Genomic DNA, 19,153 nt, shown 5'->3' with positions numbered 1-19,153 from the left:
GCCCAGGCACCCTGTCCTGCCTGCCCAGGACCCCCAGCTGCCCGGCTGTGCTGGGGAGTTCCTCTGTGGGCTCCTCTCACCCTGGCCTCGGGTTAGCTGTGGTGGAGGTAATGGGGTTGACAGGCACCCGCTGCCCTGTGCCTTCCCCCTCTGGGGCACTGGGAAAGGCCTGAGCCCCTCCATCGCCTCCCCTTTCTGTGGGTAGCGGGAGGCTCAAGCCACTGCCCATGGTGGGCAGGACCCCCACAGCCCAGGGGCTCTGTGCCCCACGGACACTCGATTTTGGTGCTGATAACGGGCTGCTTGCCTTCTTCAAAGCAGCCCAGCGATGCTCCCGTGGGCGTTCACAGCCCTGCCCTGAGCCTGCGGGCAAGGCAGCCACTTCGTTATTTTAATTTATTATTTCTTCTAATGACTCCCAGTTGGGCTGTTTATTCCCTTTACAAAATTCCCAGGGAGAGCCCCGCTCCAGGTGTGAGGTGGGAGCGCGTGGGGCTCCCACGGCACCGTGGGGCTGTGGGATGGGCAGAGGGATCCCTGGCAGAAAACGTCTTTTGGGTTCATCGCCGTCGGCAGAGGAAGCTGCCGGCAGCAGGAAGTCACGCCGAAATCCGGCAGCCCTTTATTTGCTCAGCCCCTGCCTGCCTTGAGAAATACGTAATTAACACCTCGAAACGATCCTTTATCAGAACGCCTGGCGTGCTTTTGTTTTGTTAAATTCTGATTTTGTTTTTGCCTTGGCGTGAGCTGTGCTGGTAGCAGGACCTGTCGTGGGGGTTTTTGGTGGGGGTCTGCGCTGTTGGGGGGCTCACTGGTTAGGTACACTCTCCGCCCCACTTCTTTTTGAGGGGGGGGGAAGAGTGAGGGAAGTGAAACCCCCCGTGGGGTTTGCGGAGTGGTGGGGAAACACATGGTCCCCCTTTGCCGTGAGCTGCTCCTGTGCTGGCCTCGCTGCTGGCTTGGCTCCTCTCCTCTCCTCTTACTGGTGGGAAGTAATGGGGTTTGTAGCTGGCCAGGGGGTTTGGAACCTCCTATGGGAGGCTCCTGGGACTGTCTGAGATGGGAAGCATCACTCCAGTGGCACTGAGCATCACCGAGGGGTGGTTAGGGGCTTACCAGAGAGCAGGGATCATGGTCTGGGCTGACTCGCTGACGTCCTTTCCTGGGTCTGTCCTGAAGGGGAGGCAGGAGGAGGAGGAGGTTATCCACACTCCCTTCTGCTGGGACCTGCATTTACGAGCGGCATTTCTGAACTCAGCTGGTTTCTAAAGCCAAAAATAGAGCTCAGTGGCTCTTTCTATACATTTTCTAAGGTTTTTTTCCCTTCCCCTTGAAGCTGTTGAGGTGTCAATAGCATCAGAGCCTTGGGTCATCAGTGCCCATTTCTGAGCCCAGCCATGGCTGGAAAATCCTTCCAAGCTGGTCAGGGAGTGGCTGGGGAGGTGTGGCCAGCACTGCCTTTCCACCTGGGGGGCTACTGCTTGTAACATCCCCCACCTCTGCAAGAACCCCTTTGGTGGGACCACAGTGCCAGGGGGTGCTCCCACTACCCTACTGTTCACCCTTCCTATGGCTTATTTTTTTCCGCTATGGCCAGGGGAAGCTTTGAGGAGACCCAAGGCCTCACATGAGGCCAGGTGGGCGCTTTTTGGTCAACCCCACAGCTCCTGGTTGCGTTCAGCAAGGCAGAGCTCCATAGTCCTCCCTGGGGGCTGCAGCCCTCCTGCCTCCTTCAGGAAAAGGGAGGGGCAAAAGCTAAGGAGAAAAACAGCTTTACCCTTTGTGCTGCATCAACCTGTGGTGTGAGGAGGAGATGCCTCTTCCAAGTGTGGCATGTTTTTTGCTGGCAACCTGTGCTGTCCCGCAGCCAAGGCTTGGAGCTGGGACACCGCTGCCGGCAGGACGTGGTGTGAGCAGAGGGTGACGGTCTCGGTGTGCGGCAGTGGCGTCGTGACTGTAGGACCATGGAGGGCTTGGGGCTGACTGGTGCAGCTGCCTTGGCTCTGTGCCGTGCCCTGTGTGTGGTGAACCTGCTTCTGCCTTTCCTGTGCTGTGGCAGTGAGCTGGAGAGGGATGGGCACACTGTCAGTGCAGGACCCCTCGCAATGGAGTGCGGCTCTGCAGGCATGGACGCAGCACCATTCCTGCCGTGGCACCTCTCGATGTCTGCAGGTTTTCCTCTGCTGGCAAACACATTGTGTGCTGGAAAATTTGAAGCTCCAGTGTCTGACAGGAAGACCCAGACAAAGTGATCCTCCCCAGAGGAAGCAATTCCCCACAAACAAAGCAGTGTCCTCCTCCCTGCCACTGGAAACCTGCAGTCTCCCAAGGTTTTGGTGCTGGGAAAGGCCAGGAGCTGCCACCGACAACTGAAAGCACCTGGAGCATCTGCCTTGTGCAGCAGCATTTCTAGCACCTCCTGGTGCCACTGTTGGCTTCTGGGCATCACCAGGACTCAAACCCCTGAAGCCACAACCTCCTTCTGGAGGTTGTGTTCTGACCATCCCACCTCCCTACCTGTGGGAGCTGGGATGCTCTGGGCAGGATGCAGGATTGGCAGCAGGCAAGCGATCACCGTGTTCAAACTCTCTTATCCCTTATCTTCAGAGCTTTAGGAAAGCAAAAGGATTTCTCAGCTGCACTAGAGATGGGGAAGGCGCTGGTGGGTTGGTCAGTTGATCCCCAGAGGTTTGCAGTGCTGCAGGTGCAGAACCCAGGACGAGGGCGCTGCCCTCGCACCCCCCTGGCGCGGTGGCACCGGAGGACGTCACGCAGGAGCTGCCTGTTCCAGCCGTGGCCAGGGCAAGGGCGGCCAGGGCAGGGCTCGGAAGCCACTTTGTTGGGTTTTTTTTTTTAGGCTTGCATAAAAATAGAGGAAGGGAGGGACCAGCTGTGACTTTCAGAGGCTGTGTGGCCCCGGCACTGCCCTGAGTTCCGTATGAGCCGCCTGGTTTGTTGTGCTTCATCCTGTCTTGGGGAGTTGTTTCTGTCCTTCCTCCTGCCCCAGCCCTGGGTGATGGGCTGTGTTACCTTCACTGGGAACACTGGGAGCCCCAGTGGTGTTTGTGACCACGGACCATGAGGTGTCATGGTGAACAGGGAAAAACTCAGTGCTGTTAGATCCAGAGGGGACCCCACATCCAACCCCCTGGAGGTCGTGTATGGACTTGGGATGGGTTGGGGTGGGATGGGATGGGAGGAAGGACCCCGGCACCCAAGCCCTGGGATGAGTCACTCTCATGCCCCCACTGATGAAGTCCCAGGGGCAGGCAGCTGCCCTCTGCTCCAAGATGAGCACTTAGGCTTTGCCCAGGGGAAGCAGCAGGCTTATATGTATATATTTCACATATATTTTCACATACTCATTAGAAATATATTTTCTATTTTAAAATATATATAAATTGCATTTTGTGTATATATATGTATACACACGTTACTCTTTTGTATGGAGCAATATATACATTGATTTATGTATATCAAAAAGTGTATATATATATTGCTTTGCCTATATATATATAGCTTTTTGGAAGAAGATCTCCCATGGTCTGAGCCCACCCAGGGCTGTGGGTGTCGGTGAGTGCTGGGATCACGGTGTCCCCAAGCACTGTTTATAGCCAGGGCTGGCCTGGCCTTTCCACAGCCACCGGGTTTCCTGCTCCAGGCCCGGAGTGCGGGTTTCCGGGCTGGAGACTGGTTGAATCACCGGAGCGGGGGGAGCTGAGTAATCCTCCATCCCCTTGGTGGAAAACTCAGGTGGGGGGATTTGGGTGCCAGCGGGTGAGCCCCCATCCCGTCAGGGCAGCATGGAGGGGATGGCATGGCTGGCACCCAGGCCTGGGGGCACTCAGCGGAGGGGGAGAGGGACCGCTCTGGCTGTGGCAGGGTCAGAAACTGAGCAGCAAAGTTCCAGGATTCCTGGAAAAAGCCCGGCACAAGGGTAGTTTTGTCCAGCTTGCGAACACCGGCAGGCCTTGTTGGCATTTTCCATGCTCCCCCTGGGAAACCATACCCAGCCCACCTCCTCCCCGTGTGCTCCGAGCATCCTTCCTGCTGCCAGTTTATTTCTATTTTATTTACTTTTGTTGGGTTTTTTTTCTGCATCCCCATCAGCTGCCTTGGACAGGGAGGTCTGTGCCTCCCTGGTGCCCCCCAGTTTTTTGAGGTCCTGCCTGGGGACGTGGCATCCACCAGCTGTTGATGCACAGGCTCCTTCTGGGAAGCAGCCAGCCCTGTGCTGGAATGGGACGGCCCTTGGGAAAAACGCCCTATGTCACCATGGGGTTTTAAAAAAATGTGATTATTTTTACAGCAATTTTCCATCTATTTTGGGTAGGAAGGAAAATGCTGAGGGGAATCTCTTTTTATTGTTAGTTTTTGAGTCTTTAGGGTAACTCTGCTTTTAAGACACCCCTTTGACAGTCCCATCTGATGATGGAGACCCTACAGGTGCTGAGGGGGGTGGGCTCTGCAGCCATCCCTCTGTTCAGCCATCTGTCTGTCCTGCAGGGAAAGAGATTGGTGTGTTTGTCCAGAACTAAAACCTATCAGTAAATCCATGCTCAAATAATAGCTGCTGTTTGCCAGGCTGGGAAAACTTGCCGGGACAGCATCTGGGGATGGGGCTTCAGCTGCTGGGGATGGAGATGGCTCCGGACCCACTGGTGGATTGAATTCCAGTTTTTCCCCCGTAATAAGGCAAATTTTCCAGCTGTGCATCGCTTCCATCCATGCCTGGATATTTGAAGGCATAGAACGTGATGGTGCCGTGTGGAAAAATGGAAAATCCACTCTTGGTGATGCGGGATGAGGTGGATCCTGAAACCTGTGGCCAGCTCCTAAAATATAGGGATTACATATGTGTTGCCCAGAACTATGTGCGTATATTGCATTAAATATCTACTGCCCAGAAAGCGTCGTAAATCGTGGGCTGCAAAATATATATGTTGGCTCAATAAACTTTTTGCCAGTCGATCAGCAGGGTGTTCTGGAGCTGGGCAGCTGCTTGCTTATTTTAAGTTTTGAAGATTATTTTTAACAAAAAAAGGAGGAAATGAGCTCTAGAGAGAGCTCTCCTCCTGTTTTGCCAGGCTCTGCCCTGGGAACTGCCTGCTCCTGGCAGAGAGGAGGGCTGGAGGGAGCAGAGCTGTGAGGTCAGGCCATGGTGGTCGGGAGGGGGGGTCTCTCTGTCCTCCCTGATGCTGCCTGGGGGGTCTGGAGGAGGCAAAGCCCCTTTGACAGTGCCTCGTCCTGCCTGGGCTGGGCTTGAGGGTGGAAGCCGGCTGTTGGCTTCTGGCCCAGGAATTGTTTTGGGGCTGAATGGGCGGCAGCTGGGATTTTCCGGGGATTGGAAACCCTTCCCCTCTGCTGCCCTCACCGAGGGGGGGCTGTGCAAGGTTCCCCACACGGGAGGGAGGGTATTAATTAAGACCCAAATTCCTGCTCAATGCAAGTGCACAGGCTCTTGTGCTAGGTGAGCTCCTGGTGGCAGGCAGAGGTGCAGGGGGAAACAGCATGGCCACCTTCCTCATGGAGCAGGAAAGAAGCCGGGAGACGCTGGGGAAGTTTGCGAGGAAATGGTCAGCCTTGGTGATGGTCACCCTGTGACTGTCACTCCTGCAGGCAGGAGGTCCCAGGGGAATTGTTCCCTCCTGGCAGGGAGCAAATGTCAGGATAGGGCAGAGCAGAAGAATGGGAAACAGCTGTCTGGCTGTCTGGCACCTCACCCCAGGGATGCTGATAAGCAGGGTTCTTGCTTGCCACGTGCCTCAGTTTCCCTGTCCAGGCACCCGTCAGGGAAGGGCAGGGTGAGTGCAGCTGGCTCTAGCTGCCTGACCCAGCAGTACACGGTGGTGTTGTCAGAAACCAGAGGTATTTAATGGAAAAAATGAAGGGATATGCTGAGTCCTTCCCCCCTACTCCCAGCTCCTGGCAGGAGTTACCAGCACTGACCACGAGCGCTGGCTGGACTGTGCTGGGTGCCGCGTCAGCATCCTGAGGGCGCCAGAGGAGGATCGGTCGGCAGTGCCGGAGAGCCCCTGCAGTGCCGAATGGTGACCTCTGAGCTGAGCAGAGCCTCTCCCTCTGCACATATGGCACGGGAACCATGGAGCAGGGTGCTCATGGCAATGAATACAGGATCTGCATAGCCTCAGTGTGGCCCCAGCATCAGGGTGCTCCGTACCCTGAGCAGTGCTGCCGTGGTGTCCCTGGGGGCACATGGCCATCACATGGGTGGCATTCAGACTGGGGACATGTGCAGAAGGAGTTTACTCCCTGCGCCATGTCCCAGCTGGCATGACGGGCCCTGTTATTGCCAGTTAATTTTAGCATAATCTCCTTTTTTTTTCCTAATTTTTTTTTTAACCTCCTTGTGATCTCTCTGCCCCCTCTGCAGCTGTGCTGGTGCAGCCCTTGGGGCCCCCCATAAGGGCAGCTCTGTGGCCGAGAGCAGTGTTGGGGAGACAGGAATGGACTGAAAATGGACAGGAAGAGGACATAGGAATGGACTTGGCTTGGGGAGATCCCCTGGGACCTGCACCCAGAGGCAAGGACCATGCTGGTCCCCAGCCAAAGAGGCTGGTGAGGGTCTCGGAGCGAGACAAGCCAGGCACTCATCCATCTCGTGGGGACAGGGGACATGCACCGCCCCTTTCAGCTTCCCCTTTCAGCTTCCCCTTTCTTGCAGCCGGGGTGACTTTACTCCTTCCCTGCTTGCAGCCTGGGGAGGGAGGGCTGGGCCAGGCTGCACGTTGCCTGCGTAGGGATGACATCCCTAAGGGGGACAGGGTGGAGGAGGGGGAACCTTGGACACCCTGGCTGTCCCTCTGAACTTCTGGAACCCTGCATTTGGATGCTGAAAAACAAAATGACCCCAAAAGCCATCGGCTTTCCCTGCTGACAGCTGCCTTTGCAGTGAGCTGGGACACAGGACCCGGCAGGTTGGGAAGTGTGTGCTATTTAAGAACCAACCCGGGGGCGACTGGTCCCACTGGGATCACTCAAGCTGGCTGGGGGAGGTGGCAGCTTCTTCCCGAGTTCCCTACCCATACCTGGTGACATGAGCATCCCTGCATCCTGGCTTCTGCCAGCTCCAACTGTGGGCACGCAGTGAGCATTCCCCAAAGCTGGGGTATCCAGTTGACCGTGGTGTGCTGGGATCACGGGGAAATGTTAGTGTGTTGATGCCATTTTCCTGGCCCAGAACAGGTGTCATTTCTCCCGTCAGGAACTATTGCAAGGTCCCCCACAGGCTCCCCTCTTCCTCCCTCTTTCTTGGTCCTGATATTCCCAGTGCCCATCCAAACATCTGCTCTCACAAATGCTGGGAGCTCTTCTCCGATGGCTGAAGCACCTGCCGTGTTCCCTCCCTGGGCTGGAGGGGTGTCCCAGTCGGGTGGGGGTCCCTGGCTTTGAGCAGGACCTCATCTTCCCTTCTCATTTCTCCGCAGGTGCCGGCGAGTCTGGGAAGAGCACCATTGTCAAACAGATGAAGTGAGTGGTCCCTGCGCTGTCGCTGTGGCCAACACCACTCAGACCTTATACCTTTCCCCTCGATTGGGGAAGGCTCCCCATCAGTGTTGCCACAGAGCATGGGTGGGGAGCAGCACCCTGGGGTGCCCCCCAAAGGGCTGACCTTGTCTGTGTCTCTCCCCTGCCCCAGGATCATCCACGAGGATGGCTACTCAGAGGAGGAGTGCCGGCAGTACAAAGCTGTGGTCTACAGCAACACCATCCAGTCCATCATGGCCATCATCAAGGCCATGGGGAACCTGCAGATTGACTTTGGAGACTCCTCCAGAGCGGTGGGTGCCCTCCTGCTCTCACCACGCCTGGCAGGGATGGGGATTCTTGGGGCCTAAAGCAGATGTGCCCAAAGCTGGACCAGGATTAATAGTGGCCCTGCCCAAGCCCTGCTGTTCCCTGGATGACTGTTTCCTCCTGTCTCTGGCACTGAGGATGGGAGGACCCAAAGCATAATCCATGGGTGGCTGCACTGGCACAGCTCCTGATGGGTGCAGGGGTGGGGGTCCTGCTGCTTCCCTTGGGTCTCATCTCCATCCACCACTGGAGCTTCCACCGTGCTGTCCGTGTGGGATCTGTTGGGCTCCAGTCAGGTCCTCTGGAGCAGAGTGAACTTTGCTAAGCCGGTGCCAGTGCTCAAGCTCTGTTTTTTCCCTGCAGGATGATGCTCGGCAGCTGTTTGCGCTCTCCTGCACCGCTGAGGAGCAGGGCATCATGCCGGAGGACCTGGCCAATGTCATCCGGAGGCTGTGGGCTGACAACGGGGTTCAGGCCTGTTTCAACCGCTCCCGAGAGTACCAGCTGAACGACTCTGCTGCCTAGTGAGTACTCCTGCTCCTCTGCCCCAGCTTGGCTGATCTGGGCCCTGTGAACCGCGGCGCTTTTATCGAGCAGCAGAAAATCCCTCTGGAGGCCTCTGTTCTCCATTGCCAGGCTTGGGGCTGGTGCTGGCACTTCCCACGTGATGCTGGGGCTGAGCCGGAGCAGAACTGGGAAGGCGGATGTTTCGAAAGCTGTTTCCTCCTCTAGTGGGGTGCTGTGTCCCCTGAGGGGGGGCACCGGGGCATCTCCCTCCTTCCAGTGCTCGGTGCCCACTGCCCTTCCCTGGGGGATGCTTCTCAGTGACTCCCCCATATGAACACAGCTGGGATCCTGCCCACCCTCCTCGCCCTTCATGGGCCATGAAGGCAAGAAAAAACCCCAAGGAAAGCACTGGGACACTTAGATCTGAAGAGGATGAGTAGAACGTTCAAGAGGCTTTTCTTTTTAACTGATTTTATATGGAAAGACTCAGCTTTAAACTGGCACATTACCCAGCAAACCAGTGTTTAGGTAGATAAATTGATGCATCTGGTTGGGTTTATCCTTGAAGAGATTAATAAATAAGTTAATCTGCCTAATGTACCGTTGCTGGAGAGGGCAACACAGATGAATCTGCGTTTAGCTTGCACAGTGCCCTCGTGGTAAAGTGTGGCAGGGGAGCTCATGGTGTGCCAGGAACACCCCGCCAAGCCTGGCTCCACCAGCACGCTTGGGACTCACTGCCAGTCCAGGGCTGTCCAACCCCCAGCTGTCCCCTCCTGCGTGGCACTGCTGGGTCCCCCTTCTGTACTGAGGTCATTGTGGGGAAGAGGTTGCAGGAAAGCTCCTGGCAAGTGCCAACCCTGGAGAAGCTCCTGGCGGCACTTTCCCCCAACACCCATGGGTTTCACTTCCTCCTGACAGGCACACACCCGCCCTCCCTGGCTCCTGTCTGCTCAGCCCCATCACTGAGGCATTTTCCCAGCAGTGAGTGCAGGTCTGGGGACAGGGGACACCCGGCAGGTACCTGGCAGCTCACACACAGAGTTGGAGCAACTGTACTTGCACAGTGTCTACGAATTGTGTACTGCTGTTAGAGCTGTTATGGAGCATGGCGGGGGCTGGACAACCATTAATTAGGAGTGCCCTCAAGCTGTTGCTCCAGCCCATTTCCAGCCCTGTAGAGATACTAGTGCGGTGGTTGATGCCCTGCCCATCCCATGGGAATGATGTTGTGCTCACTGTGCTGCTGGCAGAGGGCAGCCCCGGGGATAAGGAGCCCCGTGCCGTGCCTGGCACGCAGCCCACCTGTGCCCCAGCCCTCTGCAGAAGCTGCAGCCTCCTCCTCCACAGTGCCTTAGGATTCCAGGAGCTTGGGGTGCCGGGGTGGTGCTCACCAGCACCCTGGGGCTTGGTGCAAGGTCCGAGAGCCGCTGGCGCAGCGCAGGGCCCTGCCGCGGTGTTTCCTGTTTTTTTGTCAGCCGGAGGCTGTCTGTGTTTCCGGCTGTTTTTGAGCTGCTCCACAGCCGCGACGTGCCGGCCCCCCGCCCTCACACCCACGGCAGGGTCCTGGTGCACCTCCAGCCCGGCCTTGCCCCGGCACGCTGCAGGGTTTCCCAGGAGCTGGCGAGCGGCTGTGCTGCTGCCAGAGCCAAGGATCCCTATGGCCTTGCGGGCTGTAATCTGGCTTTCACCAGATTATGACTCTGCAAATACCTTAATTAAGACAAGCCTAATTTGCTTAAAGGAGCCCGTTTGCAGTAACCCAATTAAAGCAATGTGAGCTGGAAAAATCAAAACCCGCCTTGATCCCCCCAGGCAGTTCTTGGTTGTCACGGTCACAGTGGGCGCTGCGCCTTGGGGACCCGGCCACCGCTGCTGCTGGGAGCCTGTGTGGGCAGCAGGGCAGGCGATGGCTGGGGATGGCCACGGTCTCCTGCTGTGCTGCTCCCTGTCTCTCCGGCCGCCCGCCTCCCGCTTCCTCCCAGGACGCCGTCCCTTTGTGTTTTTGACTATAAATGGCACGGCGCCATCGATTGTTTCCGCCGGTGCTGCGGCTGGTTGCCATAGCGCTGAATATTTTCCCCTTGCCATTTCCCCCTTGTGCAAACGGCCAGGGGAAGAGGGTGAACCCCTCTGCTCTGGCTGCATCCTCTGCCTGGCTCCCAGCACCAGCACACTGCCCCCCAATCCCTCGGTCCTGTGTGTCCTGTGCCACCCCTGGTGTCCTGCTCTGCCTGTGTCTGGCAGGGACACGGGGTGATCCTGGGGTGCAGATGGGGCCCCCACTGTGCTGCCCAGCTTGGCACTGCCCACCCTGAATGGACGATGCTGGGAGATGGCCAGGGGATGTCTGGGACGGTGTGGGATTTGGTGGGTTGTGCCCCACGGTCCAGCTCCCACAGCACCTTTCCTCTTACTCCCCAGCTACCTGAATGACCTGGAGAGGATAGCCCGTGCCGACTACATCCCCACCCAGCAGGATGTGCTGCGCACCAGGGTGAAGACCACTGGCATCGTAGAGACCCACTTCACCTTCAAGGACCTGCACTTCAAGTATGTTCGACCCTTTCCCTTTTGCCTTTCCCATGGCAAAAAAACCCCCCTTCCTCCCCATGCCGGGATGGATCCTGGTTGCACGCTGCATACACCCTGCCCCGGGTTTGCTCATGGTGGGAACTGCTGCCTCAGAGAGAGCGGAAACCGCTGAAAGAGCTGGAACAGCCTCAAAAACGCGTCGCAGGGCTCAGCCCAGGGGCGGATCCAGGCTCTGGCACGGAGGGGAAGGGGGAAGGCATCCATCCTCCGGGTGCGATGACGCTGCTTCCGTTGTGGGAAGGGCACCGGGGAGGAGCTGGGGTTTTGGGGTCAGGCACTGGCACTGCTGCCTGTTGGCACCCCGCGGTTGCTTTCCACTGAAACCCACGGGAAATAGTCAGGGCTCCAGTTTCTGAGGCAAAAAGCTGGCACTGTGCACATCCCAGGGGATTTAGTCCCATGGCAACAGAGCTGATGTCAGAAGGATCTGCTGGGGTCCTCTCTGAATGCAAGAGGCTCTCAGGGACCCCTGTGCCACCCTGGTGGGATGGAGATGCTTGGTCACACATCACTAGGGCAGTGCTTTGGAGGTGGCAGCGGTGGGGGTCTTGGGGGGGGCGGGATGCAGTGAGTCCCGGTGGGAAAGCCTTCCTGCCAACTCGAGTGAATGTGGCCATGGTGCTGCTGCTGTGCTTTTCCCTGTGGAGGCAGGGCATCCTCTGCTGCCAGTGGCAGATGAGGCACACAGTGCACTGGGATCATCCTTGTGCTCCTGCAGGCCTGCTGAGCCTGCAGCCACTTGGCTTCCCTTGGTCCAAGGTCTCTGGCAAAGCTCAGCAGTGCCCACTCTAGAACAGGTCCCTGGGAAGCATCACACTGACACCTTCTGGGAAAGGTGGCCTGATCCTGCCCTGGCTCACATCAGGAATCCGCTCCAGTTGGGAAAAGAGCCTGGACACTGCCCTGTCCCTGAGATAGGCAGCAGGTGCCAGGGCGGATCTTCAGCACTGGCAAAACCCTTGGGCAGAGGCACTGTGCTGTGCCCATGCCTGTACTGCTCCTGCTCTGGGCAGCTGGGGACATTGAGTCAGGGCATGGGGCAAGGGCTGTGGGGCCAGGAGCTGCTGCCCATCCCCGCATCACCTCTCTGCTGCAGGATGTTTGACGTGGGTGGCCAGCGCTCGGAGCGGAAGAAGTGGATCCACTGCTTCGAGGGGGTGACTGCTATCATTTTCTGCGTGGCCCTGAGTGCCTATGACCTGGTCCTGGCTGAAGATGAGGAGATGGTGAGTCACAGAGATGGAATCAGCTCTGTGAGCCATTCCCTCCTTGGGGGACTGGGGGAACACCCCCTCCTCTGCGGGCTGCCAGTGTGGTCCAAGCCTTGCAGGCCCATTGGCATCCCCTGCCTGGGCAGGCAGGAACATGGGAGGTGGCAGGGTGGGAAGCAGTGGGGTAGGTGCTGCTTGGGGTTCCCTGTCCAGCTCACACTGCCATCTCCCCTGCCAGAACCGGATGCACGAGAGCATGAAGCTGTTTGACAGCATCTGCAATAACAAGTGGTTCACAGACACGTCCATCATCCTTTTCCTCAACAAGAAGGACCTCTTTGAGGAGAAGATCGTGCACAGCTCCCTCACCATCTGCTTCCCCGAGTACACAGGTACCACTGGGACCTGCAGTACCCCCCTGTTCTCCTCGCAGGGGTATTGGGCCGAGTAGTAGGAGGTGTTGGGGATGGAGATGGCTCTCCTGTTGAGGAGCAGTGTGTTGGGGCAGCAAGTGGGGTGTAGTGGTGTTTGGAGTGTCCCAGGGGATGGGGGAAGATGTGGGAGGACACAACACGAGGGGCAGCAGCCCTAGGGCATTAGCTGAGGCTCCCTCTGCCTTTGGAGCATCAGTTTGGCATTGGGGCAGTGGCTGTGGCAGCACAGGGAGCCAAGGCAGGCCCAAAACTCTTTGGTGCCAGTGGCAGTTGGGTGCCGGTGGCCGTGGGCGACTGTGGGGCAGCCCATTGTCTCCTCCTGCCCAGGGGCCAACAAGTATGACGAGGCAGCCAGCTACATCCAGAGCAAGTTTGAGGACCTGAACAAGCGGAAGGACACCAAGGAGATCTACACCCACTTCACCTGCGCCACCGACACCAAGAACGTGCAGTTCGTCTTTGACGCCGTCACCGACGTCATCATCAAAAACAACCTGAAGGACTGTGGGCTCTTCTGAGTGTGGCGCTGCCCAGGTGGGTGATGATCCCAGTGGTGGCCCCCCCCCAAAATGGGGTGGTCACAAAGCATCCTTTGGGGATGGGCTGGGCACTGCCTGCCACCCGCAGGCTGCCCCCTGTCCCCAGACCCTTCCCTGCTCACTTCTACTCTCTCCTAGGACCCCCAAAGGAAGGACCACGCCACCCCCCACTCCTGCTTCTCTTTGGATTCATCCCTCCGTCCCCACCCCATTAAGAGACTTTTTGGGTGCCAGCACGGTGGCAAGGCTCATGTCCCTCCTGCCACCCGCGCTTGCCCCCCACCATTGTCCTCCTCCTCCTCCTCGCCGGCGTCGCCCTTCCCAGGGAAGACAAGGTTTTAATCTTGGTTTGTAACCCCTGAACCGCTCCAGCCCCCACTTCATTCACTCCGAGCCCTGGTGCTCTTCTCACTGTTTACATTGCAAGTGTTGCTGGCATGGGGGGCACAGGGTCCCCTCGGGGATGCCCACCTGGCCACAAACACGACCGATGACATTCCTTTTAGTAAACCAGAAAAGAAAGAAGAAAAAAAAAAAAGGAAAAGAAAAAACAACCCAAACCCAAAACCATGCAAAAAAACCCACACCACACCGGTTGGGGCCAGGTTGCTTTTTAAAGAAACCTTTTTACCAAACTATTTAAAAGCATCAAGTGCTACGTGGTGGCAGCGTCCTCCGTGGCCAGCCCACCCCCCAACCGTGTGCCTTGGGGGGGAGGGTCTGCACCCCACCCCGCCTCACTGCCCCCATCCCAACGGGCAGCCCGGGCAGGAGGGCGGGCAGGGGGTGCTGCCCGCTGCCTCTATCCCCCCCCCCTTTCTAAGCCTAGTTTTTAGGTCTAGCCGTTGCGTTGGGCGAGGAGAGCCCGCTGTACAGCGCGGCCCCCGCTGTCCCCCCCAGCCCAAGGGGGACCCTTCAGCCGGTGCCTGCGGCCTCGCTTTTCCCACAGGATGTTTTTCCGAATTGTTCACACGATTTGAAATAATAAAATGTAGAAAGGAAAAAAAAAAAAAAAGAAAAAGACATGTCCTGAAACTGCCTTTGTGACATGAGGGTGGGCAGGGGGGGCTTCATCTCTGTGGTTGGGGTGGGGGGGGCCCTGGGGTGGGAGAGGGACACGAGGTGGGCTGGTATCCCACCAGGATCAGCAGAAGCCCCTGGGTATATGGGAGGTGGGAGCAGGGGTGGGGCCCGTGGGGATGGAGCTGGGATGCTGCTTTGGGGCTGAGCCTCACCCTGAGTGGGCTGCAGGGTGGGGATGGACACGTGACCACCCCCTGGCTCTGCAGCTAGGGGATGGTGGCAACCAGGAGGCCCTGGTAGCACACAGTCCTTGGGGATGCCCAGTGCCCTGGAGAACCCAGTGACCTGTAGCCCAGAGGGAGATGTAGCACCCTTTGCACCCAGCAGCCTGCAAGGACCCCCAGATCCAGGGAGCACCCATGGGCACTCCACATCCAAGGGACTCCCAGCTCCGAGGGGTTCCTGGAGACTTTCAGCATCCCCCAGCTCCATGGTGCACTCATGGACACCCAGAAGCACCCAAGGGACCCCCCAGCACCCCCCAGCTCCAAAGGATATCTAGGACACCCCAGCACTCAAGGGAACCCCTAGCACCCCTCAGCTCCAAAGGGGTACCAGGGATTCCAGGGGGGACTGGTGGGAAGGGGAGTGAGTGGGAGTTTGTGGCCCCAGCCCAAGAGTGTCTCTGGGGTCACATCCTGAGGCAAATAGATATGATTGTGGAGGTGGGGTGGGGGTGGCAACAGTGCTGGGTCTCAGAGGAGGGGGAGACTGGACTGGGGACGGGGCACTGGTCTGGGGCTCAGAAGAGCCCGCAATCCTTGAGGTTCTCCTTGATGATGATGTCGGTGACGGCGTCGAAGACGAACTTGACGTTCTCAGTATCGGTGGCGCAGGTCATGTGGGAGTAGATCTCCTTCACATCCCGCCGCATGTTCAGCTCCAAGAACTGCACCTTGATGTAGTTGCCCGCATCGTCATACGTGTTGGGACCTGGTGGCATGGCAGTGAGTGGGGTCCCCTCCTGGGCTGGTGTCCCCCTAAGGGTGCTGGCCCAGCGTCATCCAACACTCCCTCGGGTGGGCACGGCTCGTGCAGCATCACTTACGTGGGGTACTGAGGACACCTGGTGGGGGACTGCGGCGGGGTGGTGGCACCCAACCCTCCACCAGCACCACACCACCACCAGCTGCTGCTACACTCACCGTCGTAGTCGGGGAAGCAGATGCTGAGATGGGCCTTCTTGATCTTCTCCAGGAAGACATCCTTCTTGTTGAGGAAGAGGACGATGGAGGTGGTGGCAAAGTAGCGGTGGTTGCAGATGCTGTTGAAGAGGTGCAGGCTCTCGTGCATGCGGTTCTGTGGAGGGACACAGCTACATGGTGACCCCTCATGTCATGATGAGGACACAGGAGAGGGGGTGTGATGTGGTAAGCCTTCCTCACCACTTCGTCATCCTCCACCAGGACCATGTCGTAGGCGCTGAGGGCTGCAATGAAGATGATGCAGGTCACCCCCTCGAAGCAGTGGATCCACTTCTTCCGCTCTGAGCGCTGTCCGCCCACATCGAACATCCTGGAACAGGACAAGGAAGAGTCAGTGTCCCCCATCCCAATGTCCAGCCCTGGCACCAGCTTTCGTTGGAAGCTTGGCCCCCACCTGAAGTTCAGGTCTTTGAAGGAGAACTGGGTCTCGATAATGCCGGTTGTCTTGACCCGGGAACGCAGCACATCCTGCTCTGTGGGGACGTAGCCAGGGGTCACCAGGCGCTCCAGGTCTGACAGATAGCTGGCCGGGCACGTGGTGGGCATGAGACACAGGTTGGCACCCCCTGCCTGACCCCTCCCCCTGCCACACCCCTCACCCCACATACTAGCCCGCAGAGTCATTGAGCTGGTACTCGGAGGCACGGTCAAAGCAGGCTTGGATGCCCGAGTCCTTCCAGAGCCGCCCGATGATTTCCGACATCTCCTTGGGCATGGTGCCCTCCTCGATGGTGTCTGAGAGGTGCAGCAGCTTGCGGGCATCATCCTACAAGGGAGAGGGGTTCAGTGGGGCCAAGGGGCTGCAGGGACCCTCTGCCAGCATGGGATGCTCCTCACCTGGCGAGCTGTGTCCCCGTACTGGATGCTGAGGGTGGTCATGGCCCTCACGATGGCCAGCATGGACTGGAGTGTGTTGCTGTAGATGATGGCAATGAACTCCAGGCATTCCTCCAGCGAGTAACCATCCTGGTGGATGATCCTGGCCAGAGAGGGAGGCATGGGGCTGAGCTGGGTGCAATGGGGCTGAGCCACACACTAAGGGGTGGGCACACCCCATGGTTGTGGCATGGGGCAGAGCCAGCCATGGTGGGACAGGGGCACCCCGTGACTGTGTTGTGGGACAGGCATATGGCACTGTGGGGCATGACTGAGTGACCCCTCCTTGGCACTTACTTCATTTGCTTGACAATGGTGCTCTTTCCTGACTCTCCTGCTCCTGAAGGGACAGAACACAGGTCATGGCAGTGCCCATGCCATGGGTGCCCCAAGCTGTGCCTCATGCTGTCCCACTGGGACCCCTGGAGTCTGACACGGCTCGGGGCCCTGTTGGCTGTGCCAGGTTCATGGCTCAGGGTGTGCAGAGGGATTACAGCCTGGTGCCAGTGGCATTAAGACTGGGCTGAGCTGCTGCGGCTAATGGGATCTGCAGCAGCTCAGCTGGGAATGCTCTTGGGGTCCCAAGGGAGGAGTTGGGGACATGGTGGCATGGCAACCCCGCCACCCACCACTCAATGCCCCAAGTCTGTTGGCAGGGCAGAGGGACATGTCCTGGGCCAGACCATGATTGCAGCCATGGCCTCACCAAATACAAGGCATCCCAGTCCTCAGGCACCACCAGGAGGGATTGGGAAGGATCTGCAGTACAAGGGGGCTGCATGGGGATCTTTAGGAGGAGGGGGGGGTGGATGGGGTGGAGTGCTGTTGGGTGCTTCTGCTGAAGGCTCTTGGGATGGATTGGTTGGGGCTGAGGGGCCTGGGAGTGGGGGGATGTAGGGGTTGGGTTTAGGGATGTTGACAGGGAGAGGAAAACACTGTGTGGGGTTTTGGGGTTGGCTGGTTGTGTTTAGGGGTGCTGAGGGTGAGGGAAACGGGAGGTTGTTGGCAAGGGCTGGTTGGGTCTAGGGGTGCTGAGGGTGTGAGGGAAACATGAGATAGGCTGTTGGGGTGTGCCGTTTGCTTTTAGGGGTGCCAAGCAAGTCAGGGGACTGTTAGGATAGGCTGGATGGGTTTAGGGTGCTTAGGAGCAGGGGCTGTTGTGTGGACTGTTGGACTGGTTGGGTTTAGCAGGCAGTCAGGGAAACTTTGGTTGGGTTATAGGGGAGGGGTTGGTTGGTTTTAGGTATGTCTGGGAGTGGGAGGTTGTTGGGGGCACTCTTGGGCTGTGCTGGTCTGGTTTAGGGATGCTGGAGGCATCAGGGAAACATTGGGTGGGCTGTTGAGATGGGGAGGTTGGGTTTAGGGCTGCCTGGAAATGGGAGTGCTGTTGGAGTGGGCTTCTTGTTTTTAGGAGTGCTGGGGAAGTCAGGGGAATGTTAAGTGAGCTGTGAGGGTGGGTTGCTTGGTTTTAGGGTATCCATCTGGGGGCCAGGAGAACATTGGGTGGACTGGTTGGGTTTGGGGGGGCTGTAGGATGTGCTGGTTGGGTTGAGGGGTGTTGGTAGGTGCCGGAGGAACATTGGATGGGCTCTTAGGGTGGGATGCACAAAGGATAGGTATATCCCCCAGGGTGTCATATCCCCCTTACCCAGCAGCAGAAGCTTGACAGTCCTGGCATCCTTCTCAGCGTCTTCCTTGAGCTTCTTCTCCAGCTCCCGGGAATGCTTCTCCTCGGCACTGGCCCCGGCTCCCATCCTCGGCCCTGCGGCCCTGCGGCTCACCACCCGCTCCTTGGAGGTCAGCACCAGGATGGGCAACGAGCTCCAGCCCCCCGCCGCCTCCAGTGCTCTCTCCCTGTGGCCGCCGCCGCCGCTGCCCACCCGATGTGGGACAAGGACGGGGCCAAGGTCCGGGGGGCCGCCTGAGGGGGGCTGTGCTCAGCACCCGGGGCTTAAGCCAGGCCCCCCCGATAAACCCCCTTCAATCTGCAGCAGGCTGAGCTCAGCAATCCTGTAGCTCCCGGTGTCAGCGCTTCTGCCGGGGGTGGGGGGGGCCCAGACCAACCAGCCCCCTGTTTTGCCCCTGCCCTGGGGCTGGGGCAGTGATCTGGCCACCCTGGGGGATGTGGGACCCCCACCCAGATGCAGTTCTGCTGTGGACCCCAGGAGTTTGGAATTGGGGGAATGAGAGTGTATGTCTGCTGGGGTCTGGTCAGTGTGTGGAAATGTCCCCATTGTCCCCATCTCACCTGGTCATACCCCCTGCTCTGGACGAGTGCCCAGAGCCCCACCCCAGCAAGCCATCCCAGTGTCCCTGGTCCTCTGTGCCCGGTGACTCCAGGGTTACTCTCCCTAGTGATTGAATGGTAGCCCCAGTCACCCCACCCTGGGTCCCCAGGGCCCTTCCAGGACCCTCCACCAATGTGCCCATGACACCAGGTGGAGGGTCCTCCTTAGTGTCCCCAGCCACCCACCAGCACACTCCCAGTGCCACCAGGCCAACTCAGTATCAACTCCACAGTGTCCCCAGGCCCTCCAGCAATACCTACACAAGCGTCCTCAGGGATGCCCGTGTACCCTCCCCAGGGTCTCCAAGGCCCTGTCCAGTAACACGTCCCAGTAATCCAAGAAGAAATCCCAGTATCCCCAAACAATTCCAGTTCCCTGTGTGGTGACCACCCAAAAAACGAACCCTGCCCAACGTCCACGGGCACCTCAGTGCCACACCTATGATACCCCACAGTGAGCCCCCACAATGCCCTTAGGTTCTTCAGTGTCCCTTCCCAGTGCCCACCTCCTGTGTCCCCAATGCCTCCCATTGCCATCGTGGCCACCACAGTAATATTGAGTGTCCCCAGAAACACCTCAGTAACTCCCCAGTGTCCC

General features: G+C 58.3%; 2 protein-coding genes across 2 annotated transcripts; one reads left to right on the top strand and one right to left on the bottom strand.

Moving 5' to 3' along the window:
* The first annotated feature begins 7,447 nt into the window (after positions 1-7,447).
* Positions 7,448-13,688, top strand: GNAI2 (G protein subunit alpha i2). Its single transcript, XM_027640134.1, has 8 exons — positions 7,448-7,491; positions 7,661-7,802; positions 8,182-8,342; positions 10,750-10,878; positions 12,017-12,146; positions 12,370-12,523; positions 12,893-13,099; positions 13,243-13,688. Exons 1-7 carry the CDS (start codon positions 7,487-7,489, stop codon positions 13,081-13,083), a joined length of 912 nt encoding a protein of 303 aa, XP_027495935.1. The 5' UTR covers positions 7,448-7,486; the 3' UTR covers positions 13,084-13,099; positions 13,243-13,688.
* Positions 13,689-14,903: 1,215 nt separating this feature from the next.
* GNAT1 (G protein subunit alpha transducin 1) lies at positions 14,904-18,127 on the bottom strand. Its single transcript, XM_027640135.1, has 8 exons — positions 17,917-18,127; positions 16,566-16,608; positions 16,230-16,371; positions 16,001-16,158; positions 15,787-15,915; positions 15,573-15,702; positions 15,333-15,486; positions 14,904-15,120 (listed from the first exon to the last, which is right to left on the bottom strand). Exons 1-8 carry the CDS (start codon positions 18,020-18,022, stop codon positions 14,930-14,932), a joined length of 1,053 nt encoding a protein of 350 aa, XP_027495936.1. The 5' UTR covers positions 18,023-18,127; the 3' UTR covers positions 14,904-14,929.
* Between the last annotated feature and the right edge of the window lie 1,026 nt (positions 18,128-19,153).

This window comes from Corapipo altera, unplaced genomic scaffold (assembly GCF_003945725.1).
Source record: "Corapipo altera isolate COAL_440 unplaced genomic scaffold, ASM394572v1 55, whole genome shotgun sequence".
In the NCBI taxonomy this organism is placed as follows: domain Eukaryota; kingdom Metazoa; phylum Chordata; class Aves; order Passeriformes; family Pipridae; genus Corapipo; species Corapipo altera.
The sequence above is the reverse complement of the archived record's forward strand: the minus strand, read 5'-3'. Positions and strand labels throughout refer to the sequence as shown.